This window comes from Saccopteryx leptura, chromosome 7 (assembly GCF_036850995.1).
Source record: "Saccopteryx leptura isolate mSacLep1 chromosome 7, mSacLep1_pri_phased_curated, whole genome shotgun sequence".
Lineage (NCBI taxonomy): Eukaryota > Metazoa > Chordata > Mammalia > Chiroptera > Emballonuridae > Saccopteryx > Saccopteryx leptura.
Window position 1 is genome coordinate 54,687,000 of NC_089509.1, and position 25,319 is coordinate 54,712,318.

General features: G+C 41.1%; 1 protein-coding gene and 1 pseudogene across 2 annotated transcripts in view; one reads left to right on the plus strand and one right to left on the minus strand.

Moving 5' to 3' along the window:
- CERS6 (ceramide synthase 6) overlaps positions 1-25,319 on the plus strand; it is a 347,509-nt gene that overhangs the window by 258,642 nt on the left and 63,548 nt on the right. For both annotated transcript variants that reach the window (XM_066346008.1, XM_066346009.1), the window contains exons 5-7: positions 2,430-2,480; positions 6,240-6,332; positions 25,093-25,221. In XM_066346008.1, the coding sequence (XP_066202105.1) occupies positions 2,430-2,480; positions 6,240-6,332; positions 25,093-25,221 (273 nt within the window). The remainder of the gene's footprint in view (positions 1-2,429; positions 2,481-6,239; positions 6,333-25,092; positions 25,222-25,319) is intronic.
- LOC136378674 (protein PBDC1 pseudogene) lies at positions 16,430-18,036 on the minus strand (annotated as a pseudogene).

A 25,319-nucleotide genomic window follows, 5' to 3' on the forward strand; every position in this document is an offset into this window, starting at 1 on the left:
CTCTCTAAAATGAATACATAATAATAATTTTAAAAAGACAATAACATATTAAACTTTTGAAGCATCAGAAGTATTTTTAGGCACGCCATCTCATTTGATTTTCAGTCACCCTGTGAAATAGGTCAGGAATGAACATCAACGTTACAGATAAAAGAAATGGAGAAGACAGACAGACATACAACTCAGGCACCCAGGATGTGAAGTGCAGTAAGATCACATGATATGCACAGAATTGAACAGGTAGCAAATAGCAAAAGCAGTGGGGAAGCAGAGAGAATTAGTAATAAGTACTTCTATGAAAGGGGAATGTAAAGATCTGAACAGTGTTAGGCTTAGGGCTTTTCATTTCAACCTCGTTCTTTAAACAGAGACCTCATCCAGTTTCTTTCTGACTCAGAGGCAGGATGCACAGCGGTACATGTAGTTTGAGACCAGAAGGCCTGAGTGTGATTTCCAGCTCTGGCACTGCCTAGCTGTTCAACCTGGACTCATGACCTCAATTTACTTATCTGTGGAATGAGGCAAATACTACTAGCTACTGAAAAGATAAAATGAGTTTATATGTAAAATCCTTCAAAAGTGTGTGGGACAGTCTAAAGGTCAACTTTTTAACTAGTTAATAAGTAACAGATTGTGGGGGAAAAACTTTTAAACAGTGTATGGACATAGGAGGACTCAAATTTTGTTAAGTAATATCAACATTACCATATTTATTGACATAAGAACACTGAACTGATGATGTGCTGGAAAGCAAGATCTCAAATGCTCTGGAGAAGACAGTTTTAAAAGTTCCTTCTTTTTTTTTTTTTTTTTTAACCCACATCCAACATCATACTTAATGAGCAAAAACTAAGAGCATTTCCCCTAAGACCAGGAACAAGACAGGGATGTCCACTTTCATCACTCTTACTTAACATAGTGCTGGAAGTTCTAATCATAGCAATCAGACAAAATGAAGAAATAAAATGGGATGCAGTTCCTTTTATACATTTAGAACTGTGGGAACATAAGGAAGATTACATGCTGATGGGAGAAAGCAAGGGAAGGAAATCTATGATTGGATTGCAAGAGAGTTGAGAAGATTATGAGTTCTCAGGGTTACACCTCTGAGGAGTTTGGAAAAGAGGATTACTGGCATTTCAAAGATGTGCTAACCTAGATTCACAAAGACAATAATAGACAGGGCTTCCTTAAGACGCAGGTAAACCTTTTATAAGCTTGGGGTATGACTGCCTATCATGACCTGCCCAGTTAGGGATTTACGATCAGATCACCCTGTGAGGTTCATTTCAGTCACTGAATTTGTCAGATTTATTATATAGCTCCTTTCTCGCTCACATCCTCATCCTCACTGGTATAGGGTGAAAAGTCATGTATGTCACTTTCAGGGAGACAACTGCATTGTCACATTGAAGAGGGAGCAACCTTGATCTTATAGGGTCTGGGACAAAATCAGAAGTTTAGGTCAGTACAAATACATCTGACACTAATCTTTCAGTGACATTACTATCTTTTGAGATGCATAAACATACCTGTATAGGAATTGGATTAGTAATTATGTGCCTGAATAATAAGAGACAGACATATATTAAATGTATATAGATGTATTCCACAAAGTGTTGATAGCTGTAGATCAGAGATGCAAAGGAATTACAAATGTAATACAAAAGTATGAGAAAGTTTGTGTTGGTATTATTGAATTGTTCAGCAGTCTGTTTAAATATTCACCAACTCCTCCCTGTTCATTACAAATGTTTTAAATCTGTGTGTACATTTAGATGTCCTGGATGATTATACAGTGTTGTAAGGCAAGTGATTGCTGTCAAGTTAAGAATGATTGTTTTTTCTTTAAAAGCCCTCAGCCATGAGTCAGGGGAGGGAGGGTGTGCTCAGGGTTAATTCCCTTAAGCCTAGAATGAGTCTGAAGTGCCCTAATGAAACAGGAAGTATACCTGCCTGTTACTGAACCCTGGTTAAGGCATGAAACAGTTCATTAATAATGTTGCTTTGTAAACATTGGGTTGGAAAAGTTTTAAGGTAGTTTGCATCAACTGTCAGCATTGTTTATTGATAACAATTGGATTGATGATTTATATCTGCTCTAGGTGAGACCCCTGCAGGGCCCTGATGTTGAGTCTCATGACATAGCAAGAATGTGTCTGTGTGACCAGCAAAATATAAAAACACCAGCTAGGACTCCATCCCAGAAGTAGCCTGAAATATCGTTGGGTGTAGATTACCCAGACAGAATATAAGATGGGATACTAATTGCTTTCATACCTTATTTTCCTAAGGCCTTCAGTTTGCACACAGATATATTATTGAAATACCTACATACTGGGGGTTGGAAGGAAGAACCTGTCATAAACATCTCTTATCCTTCTTCTTTTCCAGAGCATGTAAGATATGTTTCTTTGTCATTTTTTCAGACACCCTGGTTGTGGAATACAAGGCACTGCTGGTACAACTACCCCTATCAGGTAAGGAACCGTGATGGCCTGGGTGTTGACACGCATGTACTGTCTTCCTCAGGCGAGTGTTCTGATTTCAGGCAGGTCCCCGTAGGGTGGGCAGCCGCCTTGCTCTTTGCCCCGCCCCCTCCTGCTTGATGCTGCCTGTCGCCTCGTGAGAGAAGTAGTTTGTGTTCTCAGAGAACTTCAGAGCCAAAACTTAGCTGCTTTAGCAGCAGACGGAGTTAAGTGTGGAAGGGTGCATTTGCTGGAGAGTAAGATTCAGTCAGTTCAGCAGGGGACTGATTCCCGGGTCTAACCGTGGATCTGCTTCTGAGGACTGAGGAAAGCGGGTAGCAGCACAGGCCTGTCTCGGTGCCCGAGCGGAAGCTCGTGTGGAGCTGGAGCAGGTGTGCTGATTGCAGTTCACCTTGTGGCTTCAGAGTGGCCTCTAAATATGGAAATCAAACACCATTTCCTTAAGCAAGGGAAAATGGACCTGTACTTTTGCACAGAGACCAAAAAGAAAAAGAAAAAAAGAAAAAAAGCATCACTGAAAATAAACTTATAATGGTATTCCAGAAATGGAGTATTGTAGATCTCTGCCCATTGAGGTACCTTTGCCTCTGTCCGTGAATTCAGTAATATTACCATGCATTCTGGTCCCTAGATCAGTTACTATTTGAATATCAAAGTTGGGACTTTCCTAGGAATTGCTTGCTGAAAAGTTTCTAGATCAGTTGGGGTATGTTCTTTAAGAGAAACGGATGCAACTAGGTATTTTTGTGATACGATAAAGAGGTATGCATTATGCTGGGCAACTTGAGTTTTTGAGTTCGGGATTCTTTTGAGTTGTCTTTTTAAAGGCACTTGGTCTTTCTGGTGCATCAGGTTAATGGGAGCAGGTGTGCTCTGTGTCTTGTCTGTCACACAGTGTCTAACAGTGGGTGGGGACTGGCGTTGGACACTCCTTGTGTGAGTTCAAGTTTAGGGACATGTTGAAATGGAATTCCAGTTTGCATTTCCTTCTCTTTCACGTAGTTTATTCAGATTAGAAAAATAATGTAAATAAGTAACATGATATGGTTCGAGAGAGCAGAATATTCTGGGACCATTCACAGAGACTAACGCAACACTGAATGAAACCCAGTCCCTGTTGAACACGAGTGTCTCAGGCCCAGCTGCGGTTTTACTATCTTAAATACTTGGAATATTGTCATTTACAGTTCTCTTTGTGTCCTGTAACGGTATACAGAGTGGAAAAATCCACATATATCTAGAATTCTATTTATAAAATCACATCAAAGTCTTCCAGAAACCTTACCTCAAATGTTGGCGAGGCAGCTGCCCCAGCACACTGTATTTATGAGGTAAATTCTGTCACGCAAACGGCTCTGAGACAAATGTCATGTGAAATGTAATGCCCACTCTTCCTAAACTGGAATGTAGTCTGGAATAACTTTCACGTTAATGGCTAGAGCTGAGAAATTGCTTTTTGCTGAGAAAATTAGGTGCTGGAGCAGTGGCTCAAATTGTAGCTGCAGACTGTTTCACAGACAGAAAGTTGGATTCCTCCTGAAAATTTGAGGTTCTGGTATATATCCAGTTATATTTATATAAAATAGGAAACTCCATAGAAGGAAAGATCCCATATGTGGGGATTTAGATCGAGATTGTCTTCTACTGATAAGATATCATTGCATATCAATGAGTAATTCAGCATATAACTCCTCGAATCTAGGACCAATTCATGATCTCATAAGAGCAGCAGTCATTCTTGATACATTTCTTATATTAATAAATTTAGTGTTTTTCTTTTAGTGTGGGGGGAAAATATTAAACAGCATCTAATTATTATGCATATAATCATAGCACTTTGTGGGTAACTATAGCTAGTCAGTCTCAAGCCTTCAGAACACTTTTAAAGATGGGCCATGCTTGTGAAATAGACTTGTTATGTCTTTAATATATATTAAATAAATAATTGAGCAGATTTTTAGATAAAAGAGTAGCAGTCTATTTCTTATTAAAAACACATGTTCCTTATGTATGAGTATGTCTATTATATTTTTACGACACACATAATGATTTTTATGTACACATGTACATTTTAATTTTAATTGGCCCTTGCACAGCTGTCATACAGAGCACGCGTGGGAAGGAGAAGCCCCAGCACGGGGATCTCAGGGCCTCCCTCGCTGTGAGACCTGGGAGCAGCCTTCCGACCTGAATTAACTGACAGCAATTTCCTGTAACTATACAATCTAGAAAATGATAGTACTAGTTTTACAGGATTTTTATGGGAGTCAAAGAGATTGTCACATGGGTAAGCTTTGTCAGCTGCAAAGCGCTCCACGAATATGGTAGTTATTCTGAATGACGCTCTCTTGGGAACGCTGCAATTTCTGTAGTGCTCTCACTTGTCCTCATAGACCACAGGTGGTGGTGCAATGAGAAAGTGAATCTCATTAAAACTGAAATGTAATCTTGGCTCCAGTGGTCCTAAAGCTAGAACTATTTCCTAGGCTTTATTGCTGCCATATGTCTGACCTCAGTACCCATCTCTTATTGCTAATGCCTTCATATTTTAAAAGGACAATTCAGTAGGAAATATATTCTCTCCAGGGTGGTGCTGAGCTATATAAACACATTGATGCTCGGAGCTTACGATTGCTGGTGGGGAGAGTATCCTGTCCTCTCTTGTGTTCTTTTGCCAAAGGTCAGTGAGCAGGACAGCTGTTTTCCTTGATGGCTATGCATAAAGGTGGTAGGCCTGGTAGTTAATTGAGTGCCAGCTTCTCGTGAATGTCATTTGTTTTGCTGCTCTTGGTTTACAGAGCATTTAAGTTTCCATTGTGTTTTACCACATACATATACTGTTAACCTTGTGTGTAGTGGTGTAAATATGTTTGTGTGATGAGCTTTGAAGGTCTTTGATTCATTCTGGTAAAGACATTTCACTATAATTCAATAAAACAAAAACATTTTGTCAAAAATGGTTTTTATAAAACACTATTTTTTGTTTTGTTTTTATGGCTTTATGTACAGAATAAATATTCCTAGTTTCTGCTGCCTCTGAACTTGTCCCCATTTCTGGACCTGTGAGGCAGATAGAGCAGGCATTACCTCCATTTTACAATAAATTAACCAAGGTCCAGGTTTTCTGCCTGACAAGGTCTGGAGGTGGTAGCAGATCTCAGATTTCCTGGCTGGGTGCCTAGCCCAGGATCTCTTGGCAGCTTCCTTGTCCCTCTGATCTTTTAAGAAATGTTTTTGAATTGTTTTTTTTTTTCTTTTCTTCAATGAGCTGAAAGAAAGATCTGATTTATGCAGAACTTGAAAGTATGTCTCAGAGACTCATACTGTACTCCAGTTTCCATTCCCTGCCTCCCTTGTCCCTGTGCTGTGGAGCCTCGCGGCAGTTATCCAGGATGATTCTATTCGTGTATGCACTGGAATACATATTTTTCCAGGTTGCCCAAGGGATCCTGGAGGTACTCATTCATGTCAAAGAACCATAAACGCTGTTGTTCAAATGAATAGTGAATTGGGTACCAAATGGTCAGACTGACTGACACTTTTTTGGTTGGAGGTAGAACAAAACCAATGCTATCAAGCAGCGGATTAGAGACGTCCTTTAAAGCGCCCTTATCCACAGAGACAATGGGGATAGAATTTGTGAGGCACATGACCATGGTCACTTTTAGCACTGAGCTTGAGACGGATAGGACGCAGATGGGGTTTCCTATTAACTATTAATCCCTCCTTTTTTTTTTCCTTGATCCTCAGCCACTCACCGCTGACCTTCACTACTATTATATCCTGGAACTGTCGTTCTATTGGTCTTTAATGTTTTCCCAGTTCACTGATATCAAAAGAAAGGTAAGTGGGGTTGCATTGTAAAGTGCTTGCAACATGTGTCTTTGACGGCCCCTGGCAGAAGGTGTGAGTCTCACAGGCACTCACCTCTGCTTTCCCAGCAGCGCTGGGTTAGTGCTGCTTGCTGCTCTGATACCTGAAGTTCTCTATTTTTGTTTGTACTGTTTTGTATTTTGTTCCCATTGTCTCTTAACTCTTCCCTAGTGTTCTTTTTTTTTTTCTATGGAAACATATAGATAGCAATGAATCTCGACAGCAGTAATTTCTCTCTGTCTGATTCACAAGTCCCTCTGTTCTCCAAATTAAATAAAGAAGAAAAATTTTATTTGTTGCTCCTGGGAGAAAGTAAAAGCTCAGTGTTTTAGCTTTTACAGAATGAATTTTTCTTCAATTTAAGGGCTATCTAGCATTAAAATAGGTCATGAAAATACAACATTCCTCAATGAGCTATGATCTGGTTGCGCCCCTTTTTTCTACTGGCTTCCGCGGAAGGTTCTCTGGACCTCCTCAGTGTTAAACCCACTCATTCTAGTTCTCATCCTACCGGCTTCTGGACAGAGGTGGCATTTTAATTATTCACTGCTTGTTTTTCATGATGGCATTTTCTCCAGATTTTCATATTTGGATTATTCCTTCAAAGTTGTGTTTGCTGGCCTGCACCTCAGTGCCCCCTGCTCTATGTCCTGGGGTGCTCTTCTCACTATCCCACAGCTGTGGGTCACTTAGCTGGCAAGACGCTGTCTTTCTGATCGGGATGGTTGACCAGCCTCATTGTGGTGTATGTCGACTGATTCTCAGAAGTGGGCAGTCCCTGTAAGGGACAGGGCTTAGGTATAGCAGATAACTCAGTGACACCCATAATTTGTTGTTCCCTTACTCATTGCACCAAATGCCCTGGGTCAGTTTCTGGGACTTCTTAGGGACCCTTCAGTGACAGTGTGCCAGTCAGATCGCCTCTCTTTTAACATGAGGAGCCGTCTTCATTCATGTCATCAGTACTTGTGGTCTGACTATCTCCTATGTGCCAGGCTCATTGTGTATTTTACTTACTTATTTTTTAAATCTTTAATTGTGGTAAAAGAAACAACAACGTGATATAAAATTTACCATCTTAACCCTTTACAGTTCAGTACTCTTCCATACATTTGTATTTTATGCAACCACAGAATTCCATTTATCTTGCAAAACTGAAAATCTATACCCAATAAACAACAATTCCCCTTTCTCCCTGCCTCCACCACCAAGCCCCTGGCAACAGCCATTTAATTTTCTGTCACTATGAATTTGACTACTCTAGGTGCCTCATAAAGTGGAATCAGACCGTATCTGTCCGTTTGTGTCTGGCTTATTTCACTTAGCATAACGTCATCCATGTTGTAGCATGTGCCAGAATTTCCTTCTTTTTTAAAACTGGATAATATGCATCTTATTTATCTTTTTAGCGGGGAAACATTATTTCCAGTTAGTCACACAAAACACTTTGATAACAAAGAGGGACGTTTGACTGATCCTCCTATTTTGTAGTGGAGACAATTTATGTACAGTAAGTTTAAGTAAATGTTCCAAGGTTGTGCAGTTTGGGGATGAATTACAGCCCAAGCTGACCGAGTCAAGTCCTGTGATTCACTCTTAGATTCGACACATACACAAGTCTTGCATTGCCTTGCCTTGCCATGCTCCCGGCATTCAAGGTGGTAAGCCTTTTGCAGCTCTCTGCCGTTTTATTGGTTCCTCTTTTGCTTAATGAGAATTATGGGTGTGCCATCGAGAGTCAAAGGGGTTGCAAGACTGACCATCCTTGGCTCCTAGGAGCCTCATTCCAGCAAGACGTCGCTGTACCAGAAGTCACCAAGCCCTCCACTTGCTGGAGCTTTCTCATCTCGCATTTACTGCGTCTTTTCCATGAGCCAGGAGGACTGACAGAGTCTTCATTGTTTCAGGCCAAGTAGCCATTATCTGAAAAGTTATCATAAATGGATTATTTTCAAGGGTTGAAGTGTATCATTTTGTATGGTTTTAACATATCTTGCATCAGCATAGAAAACACTTATAAAAGGGGCAATTTTACCATGAGGTTCATGGAATTGATCTTGGGCCTGTTCGTATTGTCAAATTTTAGAAATTCATTTTATTGTTTTTCTTAGTTACCATCAATGGCCTACTTTGGACACCTGGCACCTCTCCCTTTCTCAGTTGGTCAGAGTACTTTCGTATGTTCCTGGAGCAGCCGACTTACTCTTCTTTCATGTGTAAAGTGGAACCCTGGCCACTACCAGACCGTTACTCAGCACAGGTTGTAAGGAGGAAGGCCTCACCGTGGCGGCCCTCTCTCCTCAGTGAGCGACAGCCCTTGCTTTTCATCCTGCTGTCACTGCAGGTCCTGGTGCTTCCCTCCTCATGGCTCTTCCACTCGGGGGATCTGCTGTTTCAGCTGTCAGTGAGAGAGACGGGATGTTCTGGCTGTGAAATACACTCCCCACCTTCTAGATTGCAACTATTAACCAAAACAGAGCCTGCTTCCTAATTAGGGAATAGAAATATTCGAAGACACACACTGATAACAAAGTATGGAAATCAACTTCTGAAGGCGTTTTGTAGAGTCATGAATAGAAAGGTTATGAAAATGTTTCCTTAGCTTCCCAGTTAAAGGACAATGAGCTTGAACGGCCATTTTCAAACTGGGAGCAGGGTTTATAGACACTGGATCCAAATGCGTACCTCAGACTGTTAGAATCAGTACCCTAAATGAGTTAGAAATATTTTTGTGACTTAACAGGTTTACGAGTCTTTCTAAAATGGATTTTATAGTCACAAACTCTTCCCTTCTTGAAGTGTCCTAATGTTGCTATCTTTTTTTTTTTAATTTCTCTGTTTTGAAATAGAATCTGAAATTTAAAAATGAGAGGAACCTCGACCCTGTGGTGACAGAGTACCTTGCCTCTTTATTGATCATTCCCAGGGTTGGTTATTTGATCTGGGACAAGATGTACTATTATCTCCCCAGAGGGAAGGGACTAGCCAGATGTAGTCATTTGGTATGATAGACTTATAATTCAAATATTCTATGATGTGCTACCCAGGTATGTAAAACTTTTGAGGATTTTTTTTCTTTCTTCCTTTTTATTTCTTGCTTTCTTCCATTCCTCTCTCCTTCCCTCTTCCTTTTTTCCTTCCTACTTTTGTAAAGAAAGATTGTTATAGTATCTTATTAAAACAACCAGCATATTCTTGATATTCAATATTGTTTGAAATATTTCTTATTTTTTGTTAAGATTGTTTTTAAAAACACCTGTTCACAATGTGTATTTCTCCTGCACATCTAAATTTTCTGAAGGAAACTAATAAACATGACTGTGTTGGAGCTCAGAACAGCTTGCCTGTGTCTAAACCCTATGTCCCTTAACTAAGCAGCTGCTGGACTCAAAGGCCCGGGCTCTCGGCCAATGAGCCGCACTCGTGTTCGGATTCCTTTGCAGGAAATCATTTGTGGCCGAGTTCCAAAGCCCAGCTGGTCAAATCAGCTTGTTGCTCTTGTGTTCTTTAACCTTAGAGAAAAACTACATCTTGTAGAAGATTTCTGACAGAGAGAAGTATGGTCATTAAGTTTAACAAGAAACTCATTGATCGACTTGTGTTTGCGCTCCGGCCACTTTTACGGAGAGGAACTGGTGTCCGTTGCTCTGGGTGCTCTGCCCACCTTGTAGGGGCTGGTCATGCTCCAGATCTTTCCTGCTTCAATTGGATTTAAACTAAAATAAAATGCATGCTTTAATCTTTTTATAAGGAAAGAAACAGATGGCATACAATTAAATGAAATAATGTCCATGAAACCATCAGGGGTCCCCAAACTTTTTACACAGGGGGCCAGTTCACTGTCCCTCAGACCGTTGGAGGGCCGCCACATACAGTGCTCCTCTCACTGACCACCAATGAAAGAGGTGCCCCTTCTGGAAGTGTGGCGGGGGCCGGATAAATGGCCTCAGGGGGCCGCATGCGGCCAGCGGGCCGTAGTCTGGGGACGCCTGATCTAGTACAATGCTTGATAAATAGAGCTTAGAACAGTGTTTGGCATATAATGGCCAAAATTTGGTTGACTCAAAGTGCTAACTCCCTGGCTGGATAGCTCGATTGTTTGGGGCATCGTCCCGAAGTGCAGAGGTTGCCAGTTTGATCCCCAATCAAGGCACCTACAGGAACAGCTTGATGTTCTCTCTCTCTCTCTTCTTCTCTCACTGAAATCAATAAATTAAAAAAAAAAAAATTTAAGTACTAAAAGCAAAAATACAAAAATCACTCCGTCACAAATTTTTGTGTTTTTTTCTCAATTAAAATAAAAAATAATTAGGAAGAGGAACTAACTTAAGGTTTTCAACCTTATCTTCCAGTGCTTCCTACCACTTATAAACATTAATTCCTAAAGGAAAGGACATTTTAACATTTTTTAAATGATAAAAGGACACCTTATAATAAAGGACGATTCTTTAAATATATGATTATAAGAAAAGTTTTTCTTTTTCTCGTTTTTTCTAGAGTGGGGAAAATTATGAGCAGTTTGGCTCTGAGGTTAAAGTCATGGGCTCTGGAGTTGAGTCACCTGCCTGGCACCACCCCTAACTTGGTGTGACTTTGAGCAAGTTACCTAACCTCTCTGTGCCTTGCTTTTCTGATCCAAAGAACGGAGTTTATATCGCCTGCCTCAAGGGAGTGTTGTCAGCATGAAGTAAGATGAGCTATCAGAACAGTCCCTGGCACATAATTCATGCTCAATAATGTTAGCTATGACTGAAGTCTTTAATGTGGCTCACCAGACATTGCCACTCTCTACCCACAGGCACGTGTCTGATGGTGCTTCTCAGCCGTGTCCTCTCTTCTGGCTGGATGGGACCATGTGACCGGCAGGCTTTAAGCGAACTGACTTGAGTCACTGTTGGACCAGAGCACTTAATTACTGGTGGTAGACCCTCCAAACTCGCTTCTCCTGTAGTACTGTGATTGATAACATCGGAGATAGAGTTGGGGTCCCTGAGTGACCAGTGACTAGAGTGCACCCCTCACTCTAAGCCACCTGGTAACATAAAGTGGGTAAGAAGCCTTTGTTTCAAACCACTGAGATTTCAAGAGCTTTATTATTGATTGCCACAACATCTAGCTTATCCTGACTGGTGCAGTTATTATTAATAATATGGCTAATTTTCATTTTCTAAAACAATATTTGGGAATAATTTGTCTAAATCAGCAGTCCTCGAAGTGAGCTCTGCAGACCCTTGGAGGTCCCTCAGACCTTTCAGGGGACCTACAAGGCCGAAACTGTCTTCACAATAGTACTACGATGTCATTTGCTTTTCTCGCTGTGTTGAAATTTGCACTAATCATGCAAAAGTAACAGGGGGAAAAATTGCTGGTAGTGGCACCAGACTGTATTAGTAGTCATTGCATTCTTCACAGCCACACGCTTGTGGTAAAAACAAATGTCAGTTTTATTTGAGAAAGCTCTTGGTAAAGCAGTAAAAAGTGTTAATTTTACTAAATGTGTACTCTTGACTTATACATTTAAACCATGTCTTGTACGATGAAATGAGAAATAAGCATAAAACACTTTTGCTGCATAACAGTGTCTCAAGAAAAGCACATCCAGTTAGTGCTTTGCACTGTGAGCTGAACTAGCTGCTTTTTTCCCCATAGACTCTCATTTCTGAAAAAATGACTAACAAACTATTGTTATTACAACTTGTGATTTTGGTAGACATTTTCTTGAAAATGCAGAGTAAGCTTATCAAGCTATTTCAAGAAAAGAATTGGCATTATTTGTTGTCAATGATAAAATTCTAAGTTTTCAAGAAAAAATATAATTTTTGGAAAACTTGTATTCACCAGAGAGAGCTTGATAGCATCTCAATACTTTAAAACTTTTCTCATGAGCTTGATAGTGATATTAATAAATGTAATTTTTTAAACCGTTAAATAACAAAATGTTTCATTGGCTCAGTGAGCCAATATTTTCCAAATGACTAATACATGATCCTACAAAATCATGCATGAGTAAAAGATCCATTCAAAGGCTGAGATAGACCAAAGAATTTTTTTGTGATAGAATATGGCAGGTTTACTGATCTGGTTTTAAATTCTACACTGCAGCTAACCGTGAAGAATATCCTACTTCTCAAGTTTTGGTACCGTGTCAAAGAATAATATCCATAACTGTCTGAAAGACTATCAAGATAATTCTCCCTTTTTGGACTGTGTGGTACTGGATTTTCTTTATGTACTTCAATCAAAATAACACATCAACAGATTGAATATATATATGCAGCTAGGAGAATCCAGCTCTCTTATCTTAAGCCAGGCACCAAAGAGATTTGCAAGCATATAAAACAATGCCACTCTCCTCACCATTTATTTTTAAATTTTGGAAAATGTAGTTATTTTGGCAAAAATATGTGTGTTGATTATGTTAATTTATGTTAATTAACAAGTAATTGACTTTAAGATAAATGTGTTTCTACACGGTTCTAAAATTTCTCAGTTTTAATGTCTGATCTGGTAAATACTGCTAGATATAACCTACATAAACAAACCGTTCTTGATGTCCTCACTGATTTTTAAGACTATAAAAGGATCCTAAAATGAAAACATTTGAGAACGGCTCATCTAGCTTTTTAAAAAGTTTTTAAAAAGTCTTTCCTAAGAATGTGACTCCCGGGTAGTGCCTCAGATTGTATCAGCATGCCCTTTATTTTCTTGAAAAGCTGAAATGCCACCAGGTGACACCTGATCACCCTGAGAGGGATGGAGGAAGATGTAGAATTCTCTCTGTGTCACCTCTGTGTGCTACTTATGGACACAGGCCGGCACTTGCCCTCTCTTTTGCAGAAGTGCCGAGAGGCTCACTTGTGTGTCCACTGTGAATGGAGCGGCATTATCCTGCACTCAGAGCTTAGGTTTCTTCCAAGCCACAGCTTCCTGACTCCTAGGCCTCTGTCATTTTTTTTTCACACTACAGCAGGGGTCCCCAAACTACGGCCATGCGGCCCCCTGAAGCCATTTATCCGGCCCCGCCGCACTTCCTGAAGGGGCACCTCTTTCATTGGTGGTCAGTGAGAGGAGCATAGTTCCCATTGAAATACTGGTCAGTTTGTTGATTTAAATTTACTTGTTCTTTATTTTAAATATTGTATTTGTTCCCGTTTTGTTTTTTTACTTTAAAATAAGATATGTGCAGTGTGCATAGGGATTTGTTCATAGTTTTTTTATAGTCTGGCCCTCCAACGGTCTGAGGGACAGTGAACTGGCCCCCTGTGTAAAACGTTTGGGGACCCCTGCACTACAGTGTCTTCAGAACGTAAGAAAGGTAGAAGAGGCAGCCCATTTTAGTAAGCCACCACCTGTGATCAAAGCATGTCAACCCTGTGCTGTGTGCAGGCTGGTGGAGCAACAATAGGACAGTATTGTCTGGAAGAGAAATATGTTTTAAGGGGCAATTTTATGGGACTTTATTCAAAGACTGTCTTAGCTTACTCTGGCAATCTAACTTCCAAGTTCCCTGTCAGGGGAGGAGCTCTTAAGCATCTTTAGATGTCACACAGTGCTGTCCAGGCTGTAATAGGGTGACAAGCAGGAACCTCTACTTGCAGTGAGGGGCAAAGGGCCACAACATTGCTGCACCACAGAGACCCACCCAGGACCCACATAGCACTGCTGCTCTGGGGCTCTGGGTCCTCAAGTCCAGGCTTCAGGAGTCCCACCCCCTCCCAGGAGGCACTAGTGGCATGTGGAAGGCTCCACCTTATTTGAGAGATTCGGATATTCAGCTTCCTCTAAATCAGTGGTTCTCAACCTGTGGGTTGCGACCCCGGTGATGGCTTTAGGTGACCCCTGTGTTTTGGTCGTTCGATCCCCGCCAGGGTCGTGACCCACAGGTTGAGAACCGCTGCTCTAAATGATTTCCCACAAGTCATCCTAGGGGTCTTGTGAAAACACCCACTTTGGCTTATTATAGCTCTAACTATCTCTCTGACTCTGAGAACTCTCCCTATTTCTATTCCCATAAATATAAACGTACCCATCTCGTGTCCTTCCCTTTGACTTCATAACAGGAGGCGCCTCTTTCACTCACGGCTGATCAGCACCTTTGCTCTTGATCCCCCTCGTCTTCCTTTCTTCAAGAAGTGGACCTCGTTCTATTTGTTAGTCTATCAGAAGTGACCTCTCTCTGACCCACTTCCTCTTTTCCTCGTGCATGTGTTTCTGAGCAGTGGCCTGTGACAGGAGCCTGAGCTCTGGACTCACATGGAACTGGCTGCAGTCTTCATATGTGACTTTGGAAAAATTATAGAGCATCTCTGTGACTCAGGTACTTTACAAAATGGAGTTCAGATAGTACTTGCCTGTGGGTTTGTTGTTTAGAATAAAACACAGTGTCAAACAGAACCTTTGAAGCTTGAGACTTAGGGGGCAAATCACAGGGTAGATAGACGTTCACCAGGGCTTAGGGGAAAGAAAAAGTAAGACTTCTAGCATGAGCAACAAAAACACACTGCGTGGCCAGAGGCCAGCACAGGGACAAGACATAACTTGAGGAGTGAATTCTACAGGGACAGTTTTGTCTGTTTGTAAATGCGGGTGGAGAGCTGAAGGAGAGAGAGAAGAGAAGGCTGATGATAGTAATGAGTTTCTAGGAACCCCTCTGACAACTTACGGCATCATCCCAACCTGTCTGACCTGAAGGAAAATTTTTCCATCTCCCATCTCAAGCACAAAATTGAGTCCTTGATTGCCTATTGTCACTTTGTCACTTTTGGCCTCAAATTTAAAGTAAATATGAGGATAGTGGCTTTTGTGTCCGGGGATACTTCTGATGTAAATTGAGCACAGTCTGCCCCCTACTGGTCATTCTGGATGTTTTCAGCCTGAAAGGGTTTATTTGCTGTGGAGTTGCCATTGCCTTTTTCCTCAGGGGATATTGGCGGGGTGGGGGAGAAAGTCTTACTTTGTGCATCCCCAAAGACAGTTATATTGAGTATATTTTAAATGTCTTAGAAGTGACCCTTTTAGCATTAAAAGCTATACCAACTTAGTGTGTCTGGGCTAACAGTAATTTAAACAGAGCCTAGAAAGTATATATAAAGGCTTTCATCTCTTGGCACTTGTAATTTGGCAAGATTGGTAGTGATGGAGAACTTCTGAAGACCCAAAGTTCAGTTAGAAAAAAAGCATGCTTGCATAATTAAGAAAAATATCTACGTCATTTGAAAACAGGGTCCATTTGGAGAGGGTGCTTTTGATGGGAAGAAGGCACAAAGGAGGAGGGACTCCCAGAAGCTACGCATTACGTGCAGCGCTCTGGCCAGGCACACTGGAAGGGAGCTGGTGGCACTGCCTCATTGTTCTCTATTGTACAAATAAAATTTTATTGCATCCCCTGCCACAGTAATAAAATCAATTAAAGATTAATATGAACTAAATAATTCACAGCAGATGAGAGATTATGAATTCTTTATCTTGAAATGGTACCATAAATGTTGCACAGGAGAAAAGATTGGGTAAACACTGCTTAGATCTCAGTTCTTCATTTATGTAAGTTCCCAGAAGCTATAAAACAATAGCACGTCTATCAGCAGAGAAAGGAATCTTGCACCCAGACAGCTCCTGTTTTAAAAGCTGTTAAGAAAACGCCTTGATTTTTAAATTATCTTGACATGGTAGTTATAATTTATCATGAGAAATGTGATGGAGATACCTGTCAAAACTCTTTTTTGATAGTGTATCAGAATTTTGAGAGGCATATTTTATGGGTTACTTCAGAATAGCTATAACAATTAAATCTCCTACATTTTTTTTTTTAAGAACCAAAAGAAATTTACTTAGAAAATGTCTTACTTGACCAGTGGAGAGAACCAAGAAAAAATATGCCAAGAAACAGTCAGCCATGACCGTGTTCATAGTCTTTCAGTCAGCTCAGACCAGAGAACGACCAGAGCAGCTCCTGACTGTCAGGCTACGAAATGTGTCCGTCTGCAGGATCAAGGACGTGCAGTTCACCACAGGGGTTTTCGCAGGTGGCATCATGGCTGTCGCTCAGCTGAGTCACAGTTTCCAGAGTACTATTCTCTGTCACCACTTTTGTTGATTTTTTTGTTGGTTTCTTTCTCCCTTTCTCCTCCTTTGTTGGTTTTCTCTTTTTCTTCTCTGTTGGCCCCTTTTCCTTCTTTGTCCTGAGTACTGTTGTAAACTGCTTTGTTATGGCCTTTCTAGTTCAGGCAATTTCAATGGCAATATATATATTGTATCAAAAAAAAATGTATCTTGGGGGAAAAGATGGTGTTTTCCTCAGTGTAGCCTTGAGAACAATCCAGTCATAGCAAAGTACCATAGCTTGAAGTCTTCTCTAACCCCATCAAACTTCAAACAGAATGGCCTCTACTTCTTCTCTTTAGTTGGTACTGATTTGAGTTCTTCTGGGTCCAATACATCTACCCCGATTTTCTCAAAATATTTTTGAAAATTCAGAGTAGATTTAGTCATCCACCTTGGTGAGGTTCAGGAACTGTGGGTCAGCTGGTGAAATCGGCCTGTGTCCGCCTTGGGCGTGCCCTCAGGGCCCACACCATCTCAGTGTCACACCATCTCAGTGTCACACCATCTCAGGGCCCACACCATCTCAGTGTCACACCATCTCAGTGTCACACCATCTCAGTGTCACACCACCTCAGTGTCACACCACCTCAGTGTCACACCATCTCAGTGTCACACCATCTCAGGGCCCACCCCATCTCAGTGTCACACCATCTCAGTGTCACACCACCTCAGTGTCACACCATCTCAGTGTCACACCACCTCAGTGTCACACCATCTCAGTGTCACACCACCTCAGTGTCACACCATCTCAGTGTCACACCATCTCAGGGCCCACCCCATCTCAGTGTCACACCATCTCAGTGTCACACCACCTCAGTGTCACACCATCTCAGTGTCACACCACCTCAGTGTCACACCACCTCAGTGTCACACCATCTCAGGGCCCACCCCATCTCAGTGTCACACCATCTCAGTGTCACACCACCTCAGTGTCACACCATCTCAGTGTCACACCACCTCAGTGTCACACCATCTCAGTGTCACACCATCTCAGTGTCACACCATCTCAGTGTCACACCACCTCAGTGTCACACCATCTCAGTGTCACACCACCTCAGTGTCACACCATCTCAGTGCCACACCACCTCAGTGTCACACCACCTCAGTGTCACACCACCTCAGTGTCACACCACCTCAGTGTCACACCATCTCAGTGTCACACCATCTCAGGGCCCACCCCATCTCAGTGTCACACCATCTCAGTGTCACACCACCTCAGTGTCACACCATCTCAGTGTCACACCACCTCAGTGTCACACCATCTCAGTGTCACACCATCTCAGTGTCAGGATCCCTGCTGTACGGCTCCCCCGGGAGAGAGACGGCGTGGGCCACACACCTGCTCCCTGGAAACCTGGGCTTGCTTATTCCTCATCTGAAGAGAATGTGATGAGGATGGCCCCAAGATGCCACAGGTGCCACAGCTCAGACCCCGTGACTGAGCTTCCCATCGTACGCCCTTTGGTGTGGTTCTGAGGACAGGGTCATCAGACATCTCTATAAAGGGCCATATGGTAAATATTTTAAACTTGTAGCCCACATAGTCACTGTTGAAACTACTCAACCCTGCCATTGTAGCAAGGACTGTGCCACAGACAATAATTAAACAGATGGATATGGCAGTTTCAGTAAATCTTTCTCCTTTTTTTTTGCCTGCCTTTTTTTCTTTTTTTAATTTTAATTTATTGTGTTTACATAGATTCTAGAGTTGCCCCGAATGCATCCCCCCCATATTCCCCTCAACATCTCCTTTGCTCCCCTCCCCTTAACTCCCTCTCCCCTTCCCTTCAGGTTTATCCCATCCTGTCATCCCCTTTCTCTCAAAAGCAAGTGGAGGGCCAGATCTGGCCTGGAGGCTGAGTGCACCTTCTTAGGCTCTAAAGTAGAGTGACCTGGATGTGCGTATTTGGTGAGCAGTGAGGGCGTCAGATCTGAGAATGGCTAGTAGATAGTTACATCATATCAGTACATATTTTTAAAACATTTTGGGCCTGACCTGTGGTGGCGCAGTGGATAAAGCGTCGACCTGGAAATGCTGAGGTCACCAGTTCGAAACCCTGGGCTTGCCTGGTCAAGGCACATATGGGAGTTGAGGCTTCCAGCTCCTCCTCCCCCCTTCTCTCTCTCTCTCTCTCTCCCTTTCCTCTCTAAAATGAATAAATAAATAAAAAAAATAAAATAAAAAACAAACAAACAAACAAAAAAAAAACATTTTGATAGGAACAGTGGTAAATATAAAGTCTTTAACCAAGTAATTTCTTGGCACTTACTGTTTTTCAGAATGTTTGTATGTGACAGTTATCTCCCTCAAGGACCTAAATCTGTATGTAGTTAGTCCAAAAGGGAAAAAAATCGAGTCTATTCAGAAAATGTGTGAAAATAAATTTGACTCTAGGTTTAGTGTGAATGAAGTTCTATTCATAGACTGAATTTTAGAGAAGGGATCATTGAATCACACCTGCTTGAACGTCTCCACTTTATAATTGAACAGACATTTCCCAAATAAGTCACACTTTTTCATCCCTTTCCAAATTTCCCCATAAATATTTACCCTTGAGTGCATAGGCTATGCATAAGAATAAAAGTGAACTTTACAGTTTTTGAAGAGCCATGTTATTTGAAATACCTTTCTTTAAATGGCACATTTTTAACCAATTCTCTTTATAGTGAATCAAAATGTAGGCCACTTAAAAGTATACTAACCAAATAAATTGTGGAAGATTGCAGATACGCAAAGGTTTACACTTAACATACATTATGAGAACTTTTCGTGTCAGGCACTACTGGTAAGAGAAAGATGTAATTTCCCTCAGATTGCTTAATATGCAACAAATCAGAATCAACTGATTTCTGTAAATCACCCTAAATATACTCTTATTTCAGTCATTGTCTCAAGATCTAGATTTTATTTTAGTCTCTTGTTTTTCTTCTTTTTTACAAGGTTTTATGAGTGTGTGTATGTATAAATATATACATGCTGTTAATAAGGACTTCAGCTATTCATAGCCAAAGGTTGAGAGGTTGAGAGTCTATTATATTTTCATATTCCCACAGTGGGAAAAGTATTTAAACTATGATTTTTCTTGGCATATGTAAGCTTTGTCTGAAATTCTCCCCATTTCTGTCTCTGTATTCATTCTGGAGGAGACACGGAGCCCGAGCAGCCACACTCCCCAGCAGCCACACTCCCCAGCAGCCACACTCCCCAGCAGCCACACTCCCGAGCAGCCACACTCCCGAGCAGCCACACTCCCCAGCAGCCACACTCCCCAGCAGCCACACTCCCCAGCAGCCACACTCCCCAGCAGCCACACTCCCGAGCAGCCACACTCCCGAGCAGCCACACTCCCCAGCAGCCACACTCCCGAGCAGCCACACTCCCCAGCAGCCACACTCCCGAGCAGCCACACCCCCGAGCAGCCACACCCCCGAGCAGCCACACTCCCCCACGCGACGACCAGGCCCGCTTCCTGCAAAGCCTGGCACTTCCCAATGCTAGTTTACCCCGTTGCAAAATGCCAAGTATAGAGACAGGAAGACTATTTGTTATTCATTTCTAGAAGAAAAGACAGCATTTTTCTCTGTTGAGTATCATACACATTTCTGTGTATCTTGAAGGCTTAAATAAGAAAACTATTCTTTAAAAAAGCAAGACAAATAAAAATGAGGGATATCCGTTGTTGCTGCAGTTTTCATTAAATGCTGTTGTCTTTCTGTTCCGTAGTTTGAAATCTGTTAAATGAATAACCTGGCACTGATTACCTGATTTTTAGTCCTATGACTTAGATTATAAGCTTATTAATTATATCTATTAGTTTTATTTAATTAAACTCGGGAAAGCTAATGCGTGACATTTGTATCTGAGAGAGCAGTGTCTTTCCTTTGCCTTGCAGTTTAGAAGTATTTCATATTCTTTACCATCCCTGCACATGTAAATCAGCCATCACTTAAAATCTTGGTCTTCTTATTCCTTTTTTTGAGAAGGTACTCCAGTGTTTTTATTTGTTGCAAAGATTATTTCCAAAAGAAACTGCATGAAATTATTAGTACTTGATCAAACAAATGGGAACTTAATTTCCTTGTTTGTAGTGTTTATTGTTTTGATTCATTTTTTAAAGAAATGAGTTCATTTTGCTTTTACAAAAACATGTTCATGAAGATGAATTTCTTGTGCCTCTTGAAGACACAGTATTGCTTCAAAGACTCTCTGCAGCCTGATCATTGCAAAGGGAGTTTCAACACGTTGAATATCAGACATGTTCTTCTAGGACATGTATTATATTAATGCGAGGGTGATCCATCTGGCTAATATTTTATTGTGCATAAAATTCCCCTGGAGAACTGAGCTAAGGATGCTGATTCTCATTCTAATAGTTGGGGCGGGAGCCCAAAGAGCTGGCATTTTACCTGCACCCAGGCATTAACTGATGTGGAAGCTGCACAGAACAGACTAAGAGACTCTGCCCTCAGTTTTCTAAATATCATTTGGAAATGTAGTAAGGAAAAAATAAATAGCATTATCTTATCGGGTCCCGCTATTAATATGGATGGCTCTTCCTTGAATTCTTTTATTTTAGACTTATTCTAATGAAGTTTGAGTCACGACCACACCAAATTTTTCACCTGTCTCTGGTAATTAACATAGAAGAACGTTCTTCACTGGCATGAAGCCTGAGGTCTGGGTAAACCTTAGGCAGGAATCATAGAAGGAGCCCTTCATGATCACTACGAACATGTCCAAAAAGAATATGGCAGAAGGGCAGGAGGTTGGAGACACCACACACACAGGTGGCCTGGCCAGTCTGGTTTTGAATATGGGCTTTTGGAATTAGTCTTCAGTCTGAGGGTCAGCAAACATTCACACTCTCTCTACCCAAGTGCTGCTACTGAAAATGCAGTGAAACATCCTTACCCTCAACTGCTACGGCTCCTGCAGCCATGTGCACATCTGTATACACACACCGGTCACTTCAACAGTAGCAAAGGTGAGGCTGGGAGTTGCCCACTCTGCACTGGCAAACTCCAAATTCACAATCTGTTTAAAAATTGTTATTTGGACCAGATTGTATCTACTTAAAAAATTGTGTCAGGGTGAGATGTAATACATAAAAAACAATGATTATATGGCTTTTATTAAAGGCATTTCATTGTGTATAATGCCTTTCTGAAGCAGAAATATAACACAAAATTTATTATTCATGCTTTTTTCATATTCATACAGATATGACTGTATAATGAAAATTGGTCTTCTGCCATGGGCATAACTCTGAGTCCCTCAGTAATAAATTTTTTCTAGGACCAGGGGATTTATATGCAGAAATCATCTTCACAAAACAAACTTTGAACAAGAAGGCTCTTATTTTCAGAGGGTTCTTAAGATTTTTTATTTATTGATTTTAGAGAGAGAGAGAAAGGATTGGGGGCAGGGAGAAGCGGGAAGCATGAACTTGCTGCTTGTAGGTGCCTTGACCAGGCAAGCCGAGGGTTTTGAACCGGCAACCTCAGAGTTCCAGGTCGATGCTTTAGCCACTGCACCACCACAGGTCAGGCAGAGGTTTCTTGATATATTCCCAAGAGTTTTATGTTATTTATTGACATTTGTATCAGATACAAATCAGGAAACTTAATTATAGATTTCTCCTAAGTAAAAACAAAAATTCTCCTAAGTCTCCATAAGTGGATTGATTAAAATATAAATTTTAATCAATTTATATTTATTTATTTTAAAATTAAATAGAGAAAAACTCATTCTCTTTCCGTGACTCAAGAGCAATGATTCAGGGATGAACAATGGGAAATGTGACTTTAAAACCTGTGTAATAAGCATGGGCAGATATAAACTCACTGAACTGTTGATTTAAGAATTGAATGTTTTTGTTTAATTTTGTTTAGGGAACAGTTTAAAATATCAGTTGATAGGGTAGCTCCATGTTAACTGATTCTTTGTTTTGAAATAGCTATTATCTGGTAGGTGATGGAACCTAATACATTTTGGATAGCAGTCTGGAGAGAACATATTTTATCTTCCAGTTGGAAACCCTGTCAGAGCAATTGTTATTGTATGCCTGCAGCATTTTGGTATCATCCAACCTTAATGATTTAGGAAAATCCTAGATACTACCAAAACAGAGACAGTCAGGAGAAGTATGTAAAACTGGTAAATTGATACATAATCACTTATAAACTCAGAGCATGGTCATCATTTCTCTGCCATTGAGCTGAGAACTGGATGTGATGTGGCTCTGGAGGGAGGAGCATAGTGGTAGGTCAACAGGTGGCAGAAGTTTACAAGACTCATTTCTGCAGTTCTGCACTTTCACTGCAGGCAGATAGACTTCACGGATTCAAGACAAGTGATTCTTCCAACAATGGTATTCACTGTCAATGCAACACAGCTAATAAGTTCACTGAAAATAAGAGAAATAGTTGCACTTCATTTAAAAAATTATCTGAGGCCCTGGCCGGTTGGCTCAGCGGTAGAGTGTCGGCCTGGCATGCAGAAGTCCCAGGTTCGATTCCCGGCCAGGGCACACAGGAGAAGCGTCCATCTGCCTCTCCACCCCTCCCCCTCTCCTTCCTCTTTGTCTCTCTCTTCCCCTCCCACAGTGAGGCTCCATTGGAGCAAAGATGGCCCGGGCACTGGGGATGGCTCCTTGGCCTCTGCCCCAGGCGCTGGAGTGGCTCTGGTCGCAAAAGAGTGACGCCCCGGAGGGGCAGAGCATCGCCCCCTGGTGGGCAGAGCGTCGCCCCCTGGTGGGCGTGCCAGGTGGATCCTGGTCGGGCACATGTGGGAGACTGACTGTCTCTCCCCGTTTCCAGCTTCAGAAAAATACAAAAAAAAAAAAAAATTATCTGACCTGATTTAGGATATTAATACAGCAGATCTTCAAATAATGCCATTTTGTCCAGTCATTTCATTAATTAACAATGAGATGCTATAAAAATTCAACTCTTGTGTATGTCAATTAGCCCATGGTAAAATTGGTTTCATTTTAAGTCGTTTTACTTATAGTCACAGAACCTATCAACTGTCGTTAGTGAGGGATTACTGTACTAGTAATAAATCACTATGTGTGGTTATCAGTCAATGTTTGGTACTTTCCGAGGCAAAAAAGTAATGGGTGGACGTGTTCACCAAAGTATGTACAGAACTGTTTACACATTGTGGGTTTTTTTTAAACATACACATTTAAATTTATTTCATCGTTTTCATTTAAAGCTTGACATGATAAAACATAAAGGGACATTTTTAAGAGTTCTGTATCACAGGGATCTAAACACTAAATATATCCATAGCTTCATAGGTTCAAGGTATATAAATTAAGAATAATTGGAAATGTTTTCCATATGGGAACTATACAATGAAATACATGGCAAAAGGACCTAGTAGGAGCACCATGTCATTTCTTGTGAATTATCATTTTACTTTCATGATCTAAACAAAGACTGTTGTTTGAATGTTTTAAAACTGTTTTTAAAAATCGTTGAAGTTGATCTTTCAAAGTCCAGACTATGACATTAACAACTGCTGAACAGAGGGTGTGTGCACACTTGCTCTCTGCCTCTCTCAGTTTCATAATATGCTTTCAATTTTAGCTAATTTATTGGTGCGTCCTCTATATGAATGGTCTGTGGGGCAGTAGCCCTCTTTCTCCAAGGCTTCAAGTAGGTCACCATTGGAGCCAGTCCTGGCATCTAAGTCCCTGAGAAGTTCAAGTTTACTTTGGAAGAAATATAGACTAAATAAGAGTAAAAATACCAGTAAAAGAGAGACTGTACTTTTGTTACTTTTTATTTAATTTATTGGGGTGACACTGGCTAATAAAATTACATAGGGTTCAGGTGTACAATTCCGTAACACATCATCTGTATGTTGTATTGTGTGTTAACCATCCTAAGTCAAATCTCCTTTCGTCACCATTTATCCCCCATCTGCCCTCTTCCAGATAGACTGTATTAAGCAACAGAAATTTCATATTACAAGAAAGCATGTCCAGATGGTCAGGTGATAAATCAATATCTGAGTAAGATGATTGACAAGGGCTTTATGATTATCACAAGGGCCAGGAAGTGTAGCTCCCTTAAAGTTTACCAAAATAAGAAGAGCCAGTATTTCATTATTTTTGCTAAACTTTTAAATGAATAGACAGTGGTTAAAATTCAGAGCTTGTTTGTGTAGGATCCATCAGAAAAGTCACTGTTACGATTTTTGTTTTACTATCCCACTGAGCATGCTCCAAGAGAAGGATGCAGCAGTTAGAGTGGTGGTCCAGTGGGACCTGCACTGCTACCCAAAAGACTTTCCTAAAGTGCTAATCGAGGAGTGTCTTTCTTTGCTTAAAATCCTGAAGTAATTTCTCCCAGATCCTCAAATTTCCTGGGTTGGTACAGAACGCCCTTTATGATCTGGCCTTAGTCCTGGCATTTATTATAATCTCAGGAATCACCCGTCTCCTGTGTGTCTCTCCTACTATATGGCAAACCTGCAGAGGGTGGGAATGTTAGTGTTCCCACTGTTAGGTCCATAGAGAGCCTCAGAAAGGATTGGTTGAATGGTTGGTTGAATGGATAAATGGAAATGTTGCAATACTGCTAAGCACTTACATGGGTGTGTTTTTCTTTCCCCAAGGACTTTGGTGTTATGTTCCTGCATCACCTGGTGTCTATTTTCTTGATTACCTTTTCATATGTCAACAATATGGCCCGAGTAGGGACCCTGGTTCTCTGTCTTCATGATTCAGCTGATGCTTTCCTGGAGGTAAAGGCTTTTTTATTTTTTTTTTATTTTTTTATTTTTCAGAGTACAAAATCTAGAATTCAGGAAGTCTCACAGGTTATCACTTCCATGTTATGCTA